Below are 15079 nucleotides of genomic sequence, written 5' to 3'. Positions count from 1 at the left end.
TGGGATATTATTTGTGCTTTTTTTGCAGCAACAGAATGTGCGTACTTTTGTTGCAGCTACTGAATTAGTAATAAACTTCCCTGCTTGCAACATAATTAAATGTGAAGCCATCTGCACAACGGCCAATACTTGGCCGTTGTGAAACACTTCGTTGTGAGAAGGGGACATGCAGTGAGACACGGATCTCAAGCCCACCAACAAACCTACAACAGCAGGACTAAAGAACAAAATCGAGCCTGTTTTTGTGGCCCAGAGTCAAATGTGGTGGGGATTGTAGAATCATGTGCATTAACAACAAAACCTGCAAACCTCTATAAACTGAGGGAGTTTCTTAAAGAAGAGAGCTGCAGCATCACAATGACTACACAATGAGACTAAGAAGATAACTCGGTTATTATATATTTGTTTCTACAAATTATTGCATCTCGGTGTCTTGCTCATGAACCACTTCCTCATTCTAACTGAATTTTGGTTAAATAAATCAAGCCTCAATGAAAAATATGTTTTATCTATTTACATTTTTGCTCAGGTTATAATCTGAGAGGGTGAGCTTCATGTTTTAATACTTGATACCTATCTTCAGAATGAAGAGTGAACTTCTACCATGACAATAAATAACTTTTTTGCATTATGAGAATTAGATTTTAACAGTATAATCATGGGACTTATTTCCCTGTCTTCTTTCTCCATTGATCAAACTACAAAGGGCTCCTATGAAATCTGGAAAATTGACATTTAATTTCTTTCTGGATTATAGCATGGGAAAAAAATAAGAGGATGGAAAAGCTTCCTTGTGTCTAAAACTCCATCCTTCCTCTCTCATGCCCTTCTTTCTCTCCTTACCTTTTCCTTCATCCCTCCCAACCCTGTGTCCTCCCCTCCCTCCTTCCTTTCTCCCCCCCTGACGTCCATTATCTTTTTTCCTTCCTTTCTTCCTAGTTTATCCTTCCTTGTGTCTTCCAGTCTTTCCTCTCTCTATTGTAACCTTCTTTCTTTCCTTGTTTTCATACTTCGTTTCTTCCTTGTCTATTCTTCCTTGTCCTTTCTTCTTTCCTTTCTTCCTCATGCCCTTACTTCTGTCTTTCTTTCACCCATACCTTCCTAGTGTCCTTTCTTCATTCCCTCTGTGTTTCCTTGAGTCCTTGCTTTCTTTCCTTTCCTTTTTAGTTCCTTCTTTGTACACCTCTGTTCTGTCCTTCCTTCAGGTCTGTTTTTATTCCAGCTTCTATGATTACAGCCTGTTCACAGCAGTTTATATTTTCGTTGTGTTTTATATTTAAAAAATCCCTTGAGACTCTGGGTTTTTGAGAATGGAAAGGTCTGGAATTTTTACATGAAAAATGTATGGAAACCCCATACACGGGTTAGTAAAAGCTCACTTCATGAGTCTTTTTCAGATGTTTACTGTTGCTGATGGTGTAAAGTACTCTAAAGCTCACATTAATTTGGTCTGTTTCCTTCTTCCTCGCTTATCTTCTTTTTCATTAACCTTCAAGTCGGCAGCACACCTGCCTGACATTCCCCAGGATTTTATCGCTCGGTGCCGGGAGAGTCTGGAGCAGAGTCCCTGTAAGGAGCTTTTCAATGACTGCACCAAGTAAGTCTTTAAACCTAACCCTCTACCTCCAGCTGTGATCAGAAACTCACGCAGCAACAAAAGGTGTATAGATTGCTCTTGTGTTACTCCGTCATCGATTATTGCCATCAGCATACGTTGCCAGCAGCTCCTTCGGGAACCGTTTGCATGCTTGTGGAGCTGTCTTGTCTCTGGTAATGATGGGACAGCTGACACCTGGAGTTATGTAACACTTGTAAACATGCAGGCACGACGGAGTGGTGGGCAGAGGAAGCATCCGGAAGGCTGGCATGAAAACAGCCACTTCAGTCTTCCTCGTACACACAGGTTGACAAACACGCACGCTGATGCAGGTGTTTGTGCTTCCTCTGCTCAGAGCCAGAGGAAGCAAACAGACTGGCTCTTTCTCACTGGGTACACACATATACTCCTATACTGCTGTCCAACTTTGCTTTACCTTGATAAGTGCTGCTGCCAAAACCATGACCTTCAAGGAAATTGGGAAATGTGACGTATAGGTTGTGAGATGTGCGTAAAATGTAATAAAAGATTTTTAGTGCATCAGTACTTTATATGTGGTTTTGCTGCAGTTGTTCTCTAATATGTTCAATTTAAGCTGAAAACAGTTTAGTTGGAGATAAAGCATGTTCCAGGTCTGTCACTGGTTTGCATGAATATACTGGCAGAAATCTGGCACTGGAAACTGCTGGTCTTAATATTAATCATGGTTGTCCTTTTGCATCAGACAGTTATATGGAGTGTATCAGCCATCAGTCATTTCACAAACTGCTGTAAAGTACTTAAAAACATTTCCAGTGAGGCTTTATGTGAGAAGTATTCATACATGTTGAGCCTTCTCACGTTTTGTCATGTTACAACCACAAACGTCAGTGTATTTCATTGGGATTTTCTGTGACAGACCAGTTTCCCTGTCAATGTTAAAGAAAGGCATCCCCACAGCATGATACTGCCAGCACTATGTTTCACTGGGGGGATGATGCGTTCCAACCTTTTCAGGCACTCTTTAAGCCTTTGTTACAATATTGTCTTCCTTCTAAACACCACCCCATAACGACCAGATTTGTAGTGTTTAAAATTAAGTTATCCAGCTAACAGATTCTCTCACACCTGAGCTGTGGGTCGATTTAGCTCCTCCAGAGTTACCATGTTTCTGTGATTTATGCCCGCTTTGTCTGGTCAGTTTAGATGGTGTGCTCATTGGTATTCATGTTGCTGTTCAGTCACTAATGTTCTCTAACAAACCTCTGAGGCCTTTACAGAGCAGCTGGATTTATACTGGGACTGAACTACACATGTGGCAGAATAACCACCTCATGATTATTCACTAATGGCAAACAGGAAAGTGACACTTAAATTGATATATTTCTCGAAATGAGGGCTTAATTGTCCCCTACTTATTAGTTTGTCCCTAATTAAGGAGGTAAGAGAGTGTAAATAATCATATTTTATGCTCTTAGCTCGAAAGAACACTGCCTTCAAAAAGTTTGCCTTGATATTGAAAATGTTATTGAGTATTTTTCTCAATGTGTAAATAGAAGTAGAGGCCTAGCGCTTATTTTCTATAAAATGACATATTTCTCAATGTCTTCATATATGATTGGAAACGAGGATAATTTAAACCACACAGGAATCAGACTGGAAATACTGGGATCTAACTGACCTCTTTTCACACCTGCAGTGATTCTGATGACGATTTTAATTACAAATGGAGGGTTCCAATAGGTTTTTTTTAAGACACTTTAGTGTGTCCCAGTGTTTCTAGTGACCGCTCATCAATGCAACCAAACATCTGCTCACAAAGCCACAATATGTTACTGATATTATCCAGGCAACAGACTTTTTTTTTTCCTGTAAACAAACTTCCATGTTTTTATAAAAGTTTAGTTGAGCAAGTGGTCCTGTTTTGTGACCCCAGGGACATTTCCATGTCCACTTATGAACGAATCAGCTGACATGTGCAAAAACCTTCGCTCATAATTTCTTTGCTTTTAAGCAGCCAGCGTTTCTTTTGATCTTTTAAAGTGGCTTTAGCAACATTTCTCAAAGCTTGTTTTTAGGCACAAACCTCAGTGTAATTTATTGGCTTTGTTTGTGGCAGACCAACACAACGTACTTAAGGAAGAAGCCACCTGATTTAACATTTTTCCTAACGTGTGGTGTACATTTTTATTCACCCTCTTTTAATCAGATAGCCCTAATTAAGATCCAGCTGTTCTTTGAAGGCCTCAGACGTTTGTTAGGGAACATTTGGGAACAAATGGCATCATGAAGACCAAGGACCACAGCAGACAAGACATGCAAGTTGTGGGGAAGTTTAGAGTAGGGTTGTGTTTTAAACGTTATCCCAATTTCTGAACGTCTCAGAGTAATGTTCAATACATCATCTGAAATGGAAACTTTAAATATAATAAGACAAGAACAGCAACAAACTGATAGAGGAGGAGAGCATAAAGCGACCTCTTGCTTGTAGTAACTCTGGAGGAGCTGCAGAGATCCACAGCTCAGATAGGGGAATCTGTTTACAGAACAACTATTAGTGGTAAGAAGAGAGCTGTTGCCAAAAGAAGTCCTGTTTGTCACAAACCATAAATACACAAGGTGAAAACATGGCAATGCTGGAAGAAGACCTGTTCACCTTCCAGCAGGACAACGACCTTAAACATGCCGCCTGAGACACAATGGATGCGTTTTGATCAAAGCATGTTTGTTTGTAATAATGGCCCAGTCAAAGTCCATGCCTAAATCCCATAGAGAATCTGTCATAAGACTTTAAATTGCTATTCAGACAATTTCCAATCTAATTTGACAGGGGTTAAGCTATTTTGTAAAGAACAAGCAACAATTTCATTCTCTAGGTATTTGAAGCTGATAGAAACAAAGATCTCCCCAAGTTTGGTCTTTGATACATTTTTCCATGATCACTCTGCTTTTTCCAGTGTGCAGTTTAGATTTCCTACATGATTTAAAATGCTATGCTCGAGCTGAAAGCTTGCAGTAAACGTGACTTCTGGCAGAACTTGTGCTAACTCCTGCATATTCCTGTGCTGCAGTCGAACATGGTGTTATCTCATGGCACAAGCCAAGTCTAGCCCTTCAGCGCAATTTTCCTCATCCTTTTGTTTCTTTTCTCAGTCCATTTGTGCTACATAGACCATGATGCAGCTCAGCCAGGACAATTCTTGGATGGTATCTTTCTGGGAGCCCTTTAAACGTCTTGATTTTCATCAGGAGGATTTGAAATGGAAAGATATTCTTGATCAGGGTGGTTGTGTTTGTGAAATCTTTTCGACAGCTCATATACAGAGCAGCTGTTACATAGAGACAGGCCATAGGTATGTTTCTGTCTCTTTCTCAGCAGGGGGGCTTTCCTTGTGGAAACTGTGAAGGGTTTTGGCAGATGCAGTGAGCAGGAACCACAGGCAGCTTTACTTCCCTTGCTTAGTGCTAAAGTATTTTCAAATTATGGTTTGGGGAAAATCTTCAAGCCAAACATGAGCATGACGTCGTCATTTGGTTTATAGAGGTTGGATATTTGCTCAGACTTCAGTTTCTAGCTGCGGGTAGCGGGGAAGAGTACCAGTAAAACTAGTAAAACTGAGTGTTTTTCTTTTACTCAGAGGTTTTGTGAACACAGGAGAGTTGCAGCTATCTCTGCTTACAGAAACCCCTCAGTTATTGATATTGAGGACTGCAGTTTATGAAGTTACACAAGAGAAAAAATCAGAAGCTATTTTAAGATTCTAATCTTGGAATCAAGATTGTAAACAGCGAGATTGTAATTGTATCTAGTTTGTCATAAATATCACAGTATAGTTTAATTTCCTTTATCTAATTATAGATATTAGTGCATATTATTAGACTGCAAGCCTTTATTTGTCATAGACATTGGATTTATCTATTTTGTCAATATTAAATACTTCCATCGTTGTGGTGCAGTCATACGGTAGCACAGGAGGAGTTTCTAGTGAGAAGCATCAACAAGGCAGGTTTCTGCCTACATTCTGGGGTGTTTTAATGTTTATCTCAAACCTTGTCACTGTATAGCCTTGTCTGTAAGCCACCCCTTATTCCTGATTTATAAAGGCAGAGGTGCAAGTCAAAGAAAGGACCATATTATCACAGCTGACAGACTCCTGTCAAAGTCATGTTCTCAGGTTTTCAGCTAGCTGACATTTTCCCAGGAGACAGCGTTAAAGCTTGAATTGACGAAACGAAGGTACTTGGTTTTTTTTTTTTTTTTTTGCTTGAAGCAGGAATGTTAGGTTTTGGTTTTTTTTTTGTTTTTTTTAGGTCCCTTTCTTTGTTTGATATGATCAAATAACGCAGCCCACTTCCACATTCCCAGTGTAGCTAAATTACATTTACTGTTCAGTGCAAAATGGTTTTTGGTTCGGTTCAAAATCAGTTTGTATTTTTCACAGCGTTTAAACCTGGTTGTTGTTTCCATTCGAACTCAGCCAGCAATGCACAAAATTACAGGGCTGCAAAAACATAAAACACGTGTTGGAGAGTAGATCGTGATTTAATGTTCCTCTGTCTGAATGTAGTCTGATGAAATGTTATCAAAATAATCACAACTCCTCTTTCTCTCCCCCCCCCCCCTCCAGAATAGTTCGTGATTATCTGAGTGGAGCTCCATTTTCTTCCTACCAGGAGTCCATGTACTTTTCTCGCTTCCTGCAGTGGAAATGGTTGGAAAGGTGGGTAGACCCAGCCAATGCAAAGCTGTCACTGTGATCTGGGATATGGAGAGCATTTAGACTGTACTTCTTTATCTCTGTCTTAAAACAATGGCTGATAACAGAACCTATTAGTCATATAAGCAGCAGCAGCACTGTTTGCTCTGATACATAAAGGTGGGGCTGCCAATCAGTCTGTCTCTGAGAGAGGTTAATAATTTATGCTTTGCATAATGGTTGGAGAAAAAGAGCGGGGTGGAAACGGCAGTCATCAGAGTGGATTAATAATAAATTAGACCATTAATCTGTCTGCAATGTCACATGGTCTGTCCAAGTGACATCATCTGGTTTATTAAGCCTTTTTTCACTCCTGTTTTAATATTTTATTCTTTTGTTTTATTCCTGCAGGCAACCTGTAACCAAAAATACCTTCAGGCATTACAGAGTACTAGGAAAAGGTGGATTTGGCGAGGTAAGATCAGGCTGTTTGGTGTAGTATTGTGTTATCATTAAAATTAAACGTGATGACAGAGTTATGCTGATTCACACGAGTCCGTTTCCCCGCTGTTATTTCCTCAGGTTTGTGCCTGCCAAGTACGTGCCACCGGTAAGATGTACGCCTGTAAAAAGTTGGAAAAGAAACGGGTGAAGAAAAGAAAAGGTGAAGCAATGGCACTAAACGAAAAACGCATTTTAGAAAAAGTTAACAGTAGTTTTGTAGTAAGTACGACTTTTTTTCTTATTCAACCTTTACCCGAATTGCATCTGTGTTGTGTGCATGCAGGTTGCTACAAATTAAACTGAATGATGTGTTTGCAAATCCTTCAGTCGGTGACCTGTTAGATGTGGCGACTGGAGTTCTGTCCATTTGTTTAAACAACTTTTGAGTAGAGAGATTTGTTGCAGTGAAAACACAAAAATATGGTCATGTATCATTTGGGTTAATTTGCAGCATCCTGTCACCCTTCAATTATTTTATTGTTTGCTTGAAACTGACTGAACTTATTTTCTTGCCAAATAAATTGTCAAGGATTTATATTATTCTCTGAAAGTGTTTTACAGGTTAACACACCGTTAAAACCAGATATATTCTGTAAATGACACTAAATGTTTCCTGTTTTAGGTCAGTTAGGATTACCACTATTATTTCTAGTTACTAAATGCCAGAATGATGAGGTTTTTTTTTTTAGATTTTTATTTTATTTCCATTCGGAGGTTTAAAAAAGCTCACACACTCCAATATTTCATTGGACTGCCTTTAGCTTGGATCACGGCACACGTTCTCTGTGGCATTGTTTCGATCATCTTCTGTAATGTCACAAGATTTATTTCCACCCAGTGTTGCATTAATTTTTCACCAAAACCTTGCATTGATGATGGTAGAGTCTGACCGCTGCCTAAAGCCTTCTCCAGCACATCCCAAAGATTCTCAATGGGGTTAAGGTCTGGACTCTGTGGTGACCAATCCATGTGTGAGAATGATGTCTCATGCTCCCTGAACCACTTTTTCACAATTCGAGCCCGATGAATCCTGGCATTGCCATCTTGGAATATGCTCGTGCCATCAGAGAAGAAAAAAATCCATTGATGGAATAACCTGGTCATTCAGTAAATTCAGGTAGTCAGCTGACCTCATTCTTTGAACACATACTGTTGCTGAACCCAGACCTGACCACCTGCAGCAACCCCAGATCATATCACTGCCCCCACAGGCTCATACAGTAGGCACTAGGCATGATGGGTGCATCACTTCACCTGCCTCTCTTCTACCCCTGATGCGACCATCACTCTGGAACAGGGTAAATATGGACTCATCAGACCATATGACCTTCTTCCATTGCTCCAGAGTCTGATTAGTGGTTTTCTTAAGGCTGCACAGCTGTTCATTCCCAATCCCTTGAGTTCCCTTCACATGGTGCGTTTGGAAATACTCTTACTTTCACTGTTAATCATAGCCTGGAGTTCTACTGTTGTTTTTCGTTGATTTGATTTCACCAAACGTTTAAGTGATCGCCCATCACGATCATTCAGGATTTTTTCCCGGCCACATTTCTTCCTCGAAGACGATGGATCCCCACTATCTTCCAGTTTTTAATAAAGCATTGGACAGTTCTTCACCCAATTTTGGTAGTTTCTGCAATCTCCTTAGATGTTTTCTCTGCTTGATGCATGCCAATGATTTGACCCTTCTGAAACAGACTGACATCTTTTCCACAACCACAGGATGTGTCTTTTGACTTGGTTGTTTAAGAAATAAGAATAAACTCATTGCACCAGTTGGGGTTAAATAACTTGTTGCCAGCTGAAACATAATCACCCATGCAGTAATTATCCAATGGGAGGCTTGAGCCTATCTGCTTAGTTAAATCTAGGTGCCAACTTTTTTTTGGCCAGGCAGTGTACAAATGAGATTACTATGCCTTTTAAACAGTGTGGGGAAGCCCAGGTGAAGTCATGGCTCTGTAAGCTTTTGATAAGTTAATTCACACCATTTGACCTAAATAGTGACACACTTGTTGATGCATGTTAAAGCCACACCTTAGGCACACTGTATCGTTGTGTGACATTATGGACAAAATCAAAACACCGAAGGTGCCAAGTTCATCTGCTTAAAGTATAACCAGCATGGGAATGTCCAGCCATGATACAGTTCAGAAAGGAGACAGGTTCATTGTCCCAGAATGAACATGTTTTGACCCCAGAACAAAAGCAAAAAATCATGTGAATATTCTGGCTGAAGCTGGAAAGAGAATGTCATTATCCCGAGTGAAACGAATCCTCTTCTGACATGGACTAAAAGGCAACATAAAAAGCCACATTACAGTTTACAAAGACATACAGGGATCAAAGACCTTAATATTTGGAGACACGTCCTGTGGTCCGATGCATTGAAAACTGAAATGTCTGGCCATAATTACCATTGTTACATTTGGAGGAATAAGTGGGAGGCTTGCAAGCCTGAAAACACCATCCCAACCGTAACATATGGGGTGGCAGAATGATGATTTCTGGGGGTTTTGCTGCAGGAGGGATTGGTGCACTTCATTAAATAGATGGCATCATAATGTAGGAACATCTCCTGACAGTCAGAAAATTAAAGCTTGAACATAAATGTGTCATCTTAATGGACAATGATCCTTAGCATACCACCAAATTAGTAAGAAATTGGGCATCACATAGTCTTGATCCTGTAGAAAAGCATGGTCAGAGCTGAGAAGCTGTCTGAGGAAGGTGGTCCACAAATCTGACTTTATTACACCAGATCTGTCAGGAGGAATGGGCAAAAATATCAGCAAAGTTTTGTGAGAAGCATTTGGAAGGAAACCCAAAATACAGGTCCTTCTCAAAATATTAGCATATTGTGATAAAGTTCATTATTTTCCATAATGTCATGATGAAAATTTAACATTCATATATTTTAGATTCATTGCACACTAACTGAAATATTTCAGGTCTTTTATTGTCTTATTACGGATGATTTTGGCATACAGCTCATGAAAACCCAAAATTCCTATCTCACAAAATTAGCATATCATTAAAAGGGTCTCTAAACGAGCTATGAACCTAATCATCTGAATCAACGAGTTAACTCTAAACACCTGCAAAAGATTCCTGAGGCCTTTAAAACTCCCAGCCTGGTTCATCACTCAAAACCCCAATCATGGGTAAGACTGCCGACCTGACTGCTGTCCAGAGGGCCACTATTGACACCCTCAAGCAAGAGGGTAAGACACAGAAAGAAATTTCTGAACGAATAGGCTGTTCCCAGAGTGCTGTATCAAGGCACCTCAGTGGGAAGTCTGTGGGAAGGAAAAAGTGTGGCAGAAAACGCTGCACAACGAGACGAGGTGACCGGACCCTGAGGAAGATTGTGGAGAAGGGCCGATTCCAGACTTTGGGGGACCTGCGGAAGCAGTGGACTGAGTCTGGAGTAGAAACATCCAGAGCCACCGTGCACAGGCGTGTGCAGGAAATGGGCTACAGGTGCCGCATTCCCCAGGTCAAGCCACTTTTGAACCAGAAACAGCGGCAGAAGCGCCTGACCTGGGCTACAGAGAAGCAGCACTGGACTGTTGCTCAGTGGTCCAAAGTACTTTTTTCGGATGAAAGCAAATTCTGCATGTCATTCGGAAATCAAGGTGCCAGAGTCTGGAGGAAGACTGGGGAGAAGGAAATGCCAAAATGCCAGAGGTCCAGTGTCAAGTACCCACAGTCAGTGATGGTCTGGGGTGCCGTGTCAGCTGCTGGTGTTGGTCCACTGTGTTTTATCAAGGGCAGGGTCAATGCAGCTAGCTATCAGGAGATTTTGGAGCACTTCATGCTTCCATCTGCTGAAAAGCTTTATGGAGATGAAGATTTCATTTTTCAGCACGACCTGGCACCTGCTCACAGTGCCAAAACCACTAGTAAATGGTTTACTGACCATGGTATCACTGTGCTCAATTGGCCTGCCAACTCCCCTGACCTGAACCCCATAGAGAATCTGTGGGATATTGTGAAGAGAACGTTGAGAGACTCAAGACCCAACACTCTGGATGAGCTAAAGGCCGCTATCGAAGCATCCTGGGCCTCCATAAGACCTCAGCAGTGCCACAGGCTGATTGCCTCCATGCCACGCCGCATTGAAGCAGTCATTTCTGCCAAAGGATTCCCGACCAAGTATTGAGTGCATAACTGTACATGATTATTTGAAGGTTGACGTTTTTTGTATTAAAAACACTTTTCTTTTATTGGTCGGATGAAATATGCTAATTTTGTGAGATAGGAATTTTGGGTTTTCATGAGCTGTATGCCAAAATCATCCGTATTAAGACAATAAAAGACCTGAAATATTTCAGTTAGTGTGCAATGAATCTAAAATATATGAATGTTAAATTTTTATCATTACATTATGGAAAATAATGAACTTTATCACAATATGCTAATATTTTGAGAAGGACCTGTATTTGACCCAAGTCCAAAGGTTTAAAGGGCACTTCTACCTAATACTAAGGAAATATAAACTTCTGCCCCTCCTTGAACCATCACCTTAATGTGGTGGAGGGGTTTGAGTGCTCAAATGATCCTAGAGGCTATGTTGTCTGGGGCCTAAATGCCCCTGGTAGGGTCTCCCATGGCAAACAGGCTCTAGGTGATGGGTCAGACAAAGAGTGGTTCAAGAATCCCTCATGAAAAAAGAAATATCGAGGCACATGACGTTGCCCGGTACGGCGGAGCCGGGGTCCCACCCTGGAGCCAGGCTAAGTCGGACCTGTTCCCGGTGCATGTTGGACTCCGGCAGGGCTGCCCTTTGTCACCGGTCCTGTTCATAACTTTTATGGACAGGATTTCTAGACGCAGCCAAGGGCCGGAGGGGGTCGGGTTTGGGGACCAGTGGATTTCGTCTCTTCTTTTTGCGGATGACGTGGTCCTGCTGGCCCCCTCTAGCCAAGACCTACAGCATGCGCTGTGGCGGTTCGCAGCCAAGTGTGAAGCGGCTGGGATGAGGATCAGCTCCTCCAAGTCCGAGGCCATGGTACTCGACCGGAAAAGGGTGGCTTGTCCTCTTCAGGTTGGAGGGGAGTTCCTGCCTCAAGTGGAGGAGTTTAAGTATCTCGGGGTCTTGTTCACGAGTGAGAGAAGAATGGAGCGGGAGATCGACAGACGGATCGGTGCGGCTGCCACAGTAATGGGGGCGCTGTGCTGGTCCGTTGTGGTGAAGAGAGAGCTGAGCCGAAAAGCAAAGCTCTCAATTTACTGGTCGGTGTACGTTCCTACCCTCACTTATGGCCATGAACTTTGGGTCATAACCGAAAGAACGAGATCCCAGATACAAGCGGCTGAAATGAGCTTCCTCCGTAGGGTGGCCGGGCACTCCCTTAGAGATAGGGTGAGGAGCTCGGCCATCCGGGAGGGGCTCGGAGTAGAGCCGCTGCTCCTCCACATCGAGAGGAGCCAGTTGAGGTGGCTCGGGCATCTATACCGGATGCCTCCTGGACGCCTTCCTTGGGAGGTGTTCCAGGCACGTCCCACCGGGAGGAGGCCCAGGACACGGCCCAGGACACGCTGGAGGGACTTATGTCTCTCGGCTGGCCTGGGAACGCCTTGGGCTCCCCCTGGAGGAGCTGGAGGAGGTGTCTAGGGAGAGGGACGTCTGGGCGTCTCTGTTGAGTCTGCGGCCCCTGCAACCCGGTCCCGGATAAAGCGGAAGACGACGAGTACGAGTACGAGTATAAACTTCTGAATTTAAAGTGATAAAAAGTCTCCCTCTTCTTCTGGCAATAAACAGTTTTGGAAGTCTTAACGGACCCAAAAACAGGAAATTTCTAATTTCATTTAGTGTCAGACAAAGAGAAAAATGCTCGTCTTCTTATCAACGGTGTTTGCAAATGTTTTGGTTTCATCTGCATATTTTTGGGGGAGAAATTCCAGTGAAGTCTAATTTCTGAATGGCCCCTTTTCTCTCACTCTGTGTGTGTGTGTGTGTGTGTGTGTGTGTGTGTACTCGAGTAAAAGCACAAGTTTTGCTACTATCAGGCTTTTATCACCCCCCCACCCAACAAATTCATCAACAAACAAATGGAAATAACTCAAATTTTATTTAGCTACTCTGCTGCATGTTTATCAGTTTTCAAGCTTAACTGCAAAATAGGGAATGTGTGCCTTCTCTTCCCATTCACTCCAAGTGTTCCCACAAACACACGTCAGCGCAGCAGAAGAACGTGTACTTTGGCTAATGTTTACGTCTTACATAAATAAATAAATCAATGAATTTTGAGAGTTTGGCATATTTATAATTCTTTAAATCTGAGACCAGCTGGTTGGACGCACTAATCTGTGGTCGGCATGTGATGATTTCTGATTAGTAATAGAGAAAAAATGTAGTCTAATTTTGATCTTTATTGTCCCTCAACTAATGAATGAACTTGGTCAAAACCAGCATTGAACAAATTTGATGTAAAAAGCATCATCAACACAATAAATTGACTTCCATTAGGAAACTTTACCTCATCGAAGAGGGATGCTGCAGCTTTCCATGTCCTGCAGAAGTCATGTTCATAATGACCAATAGCTAGGGGTGTGTTGGTGTGTGTGTGTGCGCGCGTGTGTATTACTGACATCATTGCTGTGAATTACATAATGTTGTGTTGAATTGCCAAAGTGTTGTTATGTGTCAGAGTGGCACACAACTTGATATAAAGATTTTAACGTTTGCAGGATTGTAGCGTAACAAGGATGGCAGTTTTTATAACTCCAGAAACTTGTCATTTTTTTTCCTTTTTACACAAAACTCAGACAAGAATTGTGATAACAAAAAGGATTTCAATAAGGATTAAAACTGTTGTGGTAATAATTATGACCGACCTGCTGTGCTAATGCATAAAGACTGTAGCAGAAATGGTGATGCTGATGTGTTGCACAGTAACCTGGACTGCTCTGCCTCAAAGCCTCTTCATGCTCTCCACTTGGAGCTAACGGCTGTGTCGGGGTTGTGCAGAGTGTTGGATTAGTTGATTTCTGATGCAGCGTGAGTTATGTTGCGCGCCCTTGATTTGAGTGAGTCATGGTAGAGGCATGTACACACACACACGCACCTCACACACCGAGGTTGGAGTGGGCATGTTGCTGAACCTCAGACTTGCAGCTCCTGTCACCTGGGATGGCACATGGTTTTTATATGCGTGTGTACATATATATACGTGTGTGTTGGTTCTCACTGCTGCAGGCAGAACTGATGACTCTTCATGTGCCTCTCTACCTACAAGAGCAGCACTGTTGCCTGGAAACGCTGACCAAACAGCAGCAGTGAGGAGAAGAGTCAAGTGCTCTCTCCAAGTCCTCAGTCCTCGCTCTCAGTATTGCTCTTTACCTTTTTGTGATTGGTGCATACTATTAGTCGATGCATACCATTAGCTTGCTGCATGTTTTACGCAACGAACCATCCGTGTACTTTTAGTGTGGGAGGATACATGGGAATTTGAGCCAAAGGGGTGACTCTGCTACCACACTGGAGCCGTTTTTTTCATCTTTTCGAGTTTAGCTTTACTCTAATATCCACATCGGTGTTGATACAAGTACAATGCAAAACAGACAGCACAAAGGAAATTAGGAGTTAGAGCTTTATTTGGATTTACACAGAAGAACTATTTTAGTTTTATGCTTGTTGTTGTGGATGCCACTGGAGGTGGAGGTGCTAGTCATAAAGAAGTAGATCAGATATCATTTGATTATTTAATTATTGCAGCTATAAGACATTTTTTTCCCCTTTCTTTTACATTTTTATTCTACTTGAGCATACTTTTTATATTTTTATAATATAAAATATAATACTAATTATAATTTAAGAATTATTATGATTCCATTTTATTTCCCTTGTGTAATTTTATTTCTTTAAATTGTTAATATAATTATTTTTTTTGCATTGTTTTATTGGTCTAAATTGGAAAAGTGCAAATATAATTAAAATTAAATTTGGTGCAAAGTCTTTATAAATCAAATCAAAATGCTTTTTGATTTTCTTGGTAATACTTTAGGACATTTTATGTGATTTTGTTTTTTTTGGGGGGGTGTAGTTTCAGTGAAATTACCTCTGCTTTCTTGTACCAGGTCGATGCATAAAAACAACCCTATGAGCATGATGCATGGAAGACCCTTTGCTCTGACCTTGTTCTGCATATTTGTGTTTTTTTAAGTGACATAATGTATTTCTAGTCTGGTTGTTTGTTGCTCACTTGGCCCATAGGAACATTTTCCTTCCCTTCTCGTGTTTTCTCTGTCTACACGCTCCATAGCAGATGGGATCCCTCCTAATGGCAGCAACATT

The 15079-nt window shown here is 41.5% G+C and overlaps 1 protein-coding gene across 3 annotated transcripts in view; it reads left to right on the top strand.

Moving 5' to 3' along the window:
- Nucleotides 1-15079, top strand: part of grk4 (G protein-coupled receptor kinase 4) — a 65816-nt gene that overhangs the window by 39147 nt on the left and 11590 nt on the right. For all 3 annotated transcript variants that reach the window (XM_047364943.1, XM_047364941.1, XM_047364942.1), the window contains exons 5-8: nt 1497-1597; nt 6205-6297; nt 6685-6748; nt 6856-6996. In XM_047364943.1, coding sequence (XP_047220899.1) covers nt 1497-1597; nt 6205-6297; nt 6685-6748; nt 6856-6996 — 399 coding nt within the window. The remainder of the gene's footprint in view (nt 1-1496; nt 1598-6204; nt 6298-6684; nt 6749-6855; nt 6997-15079) is intronic.

Source organism: Girardinichthys multiradiatus, chromosome 5, assembly GCF_021462225.1.
Source record: "Girardinichthys multiradiatus isolate DD_20200921_A chromosome 5, DD_fGirMul_XY1, whole genome shotgun sequence".
NCBI classification, from domain to species: domain Eukaryota; kingdom Metazoa; phylum Chordata; class Actinopteri; order Cyprinodontiformes; family Goodeidae; genus Girardinichthys; species Girardinichthys multiradiatus.
This window is presented reverse-complemented; position numbering and strand designations above follow the sequence as displayed.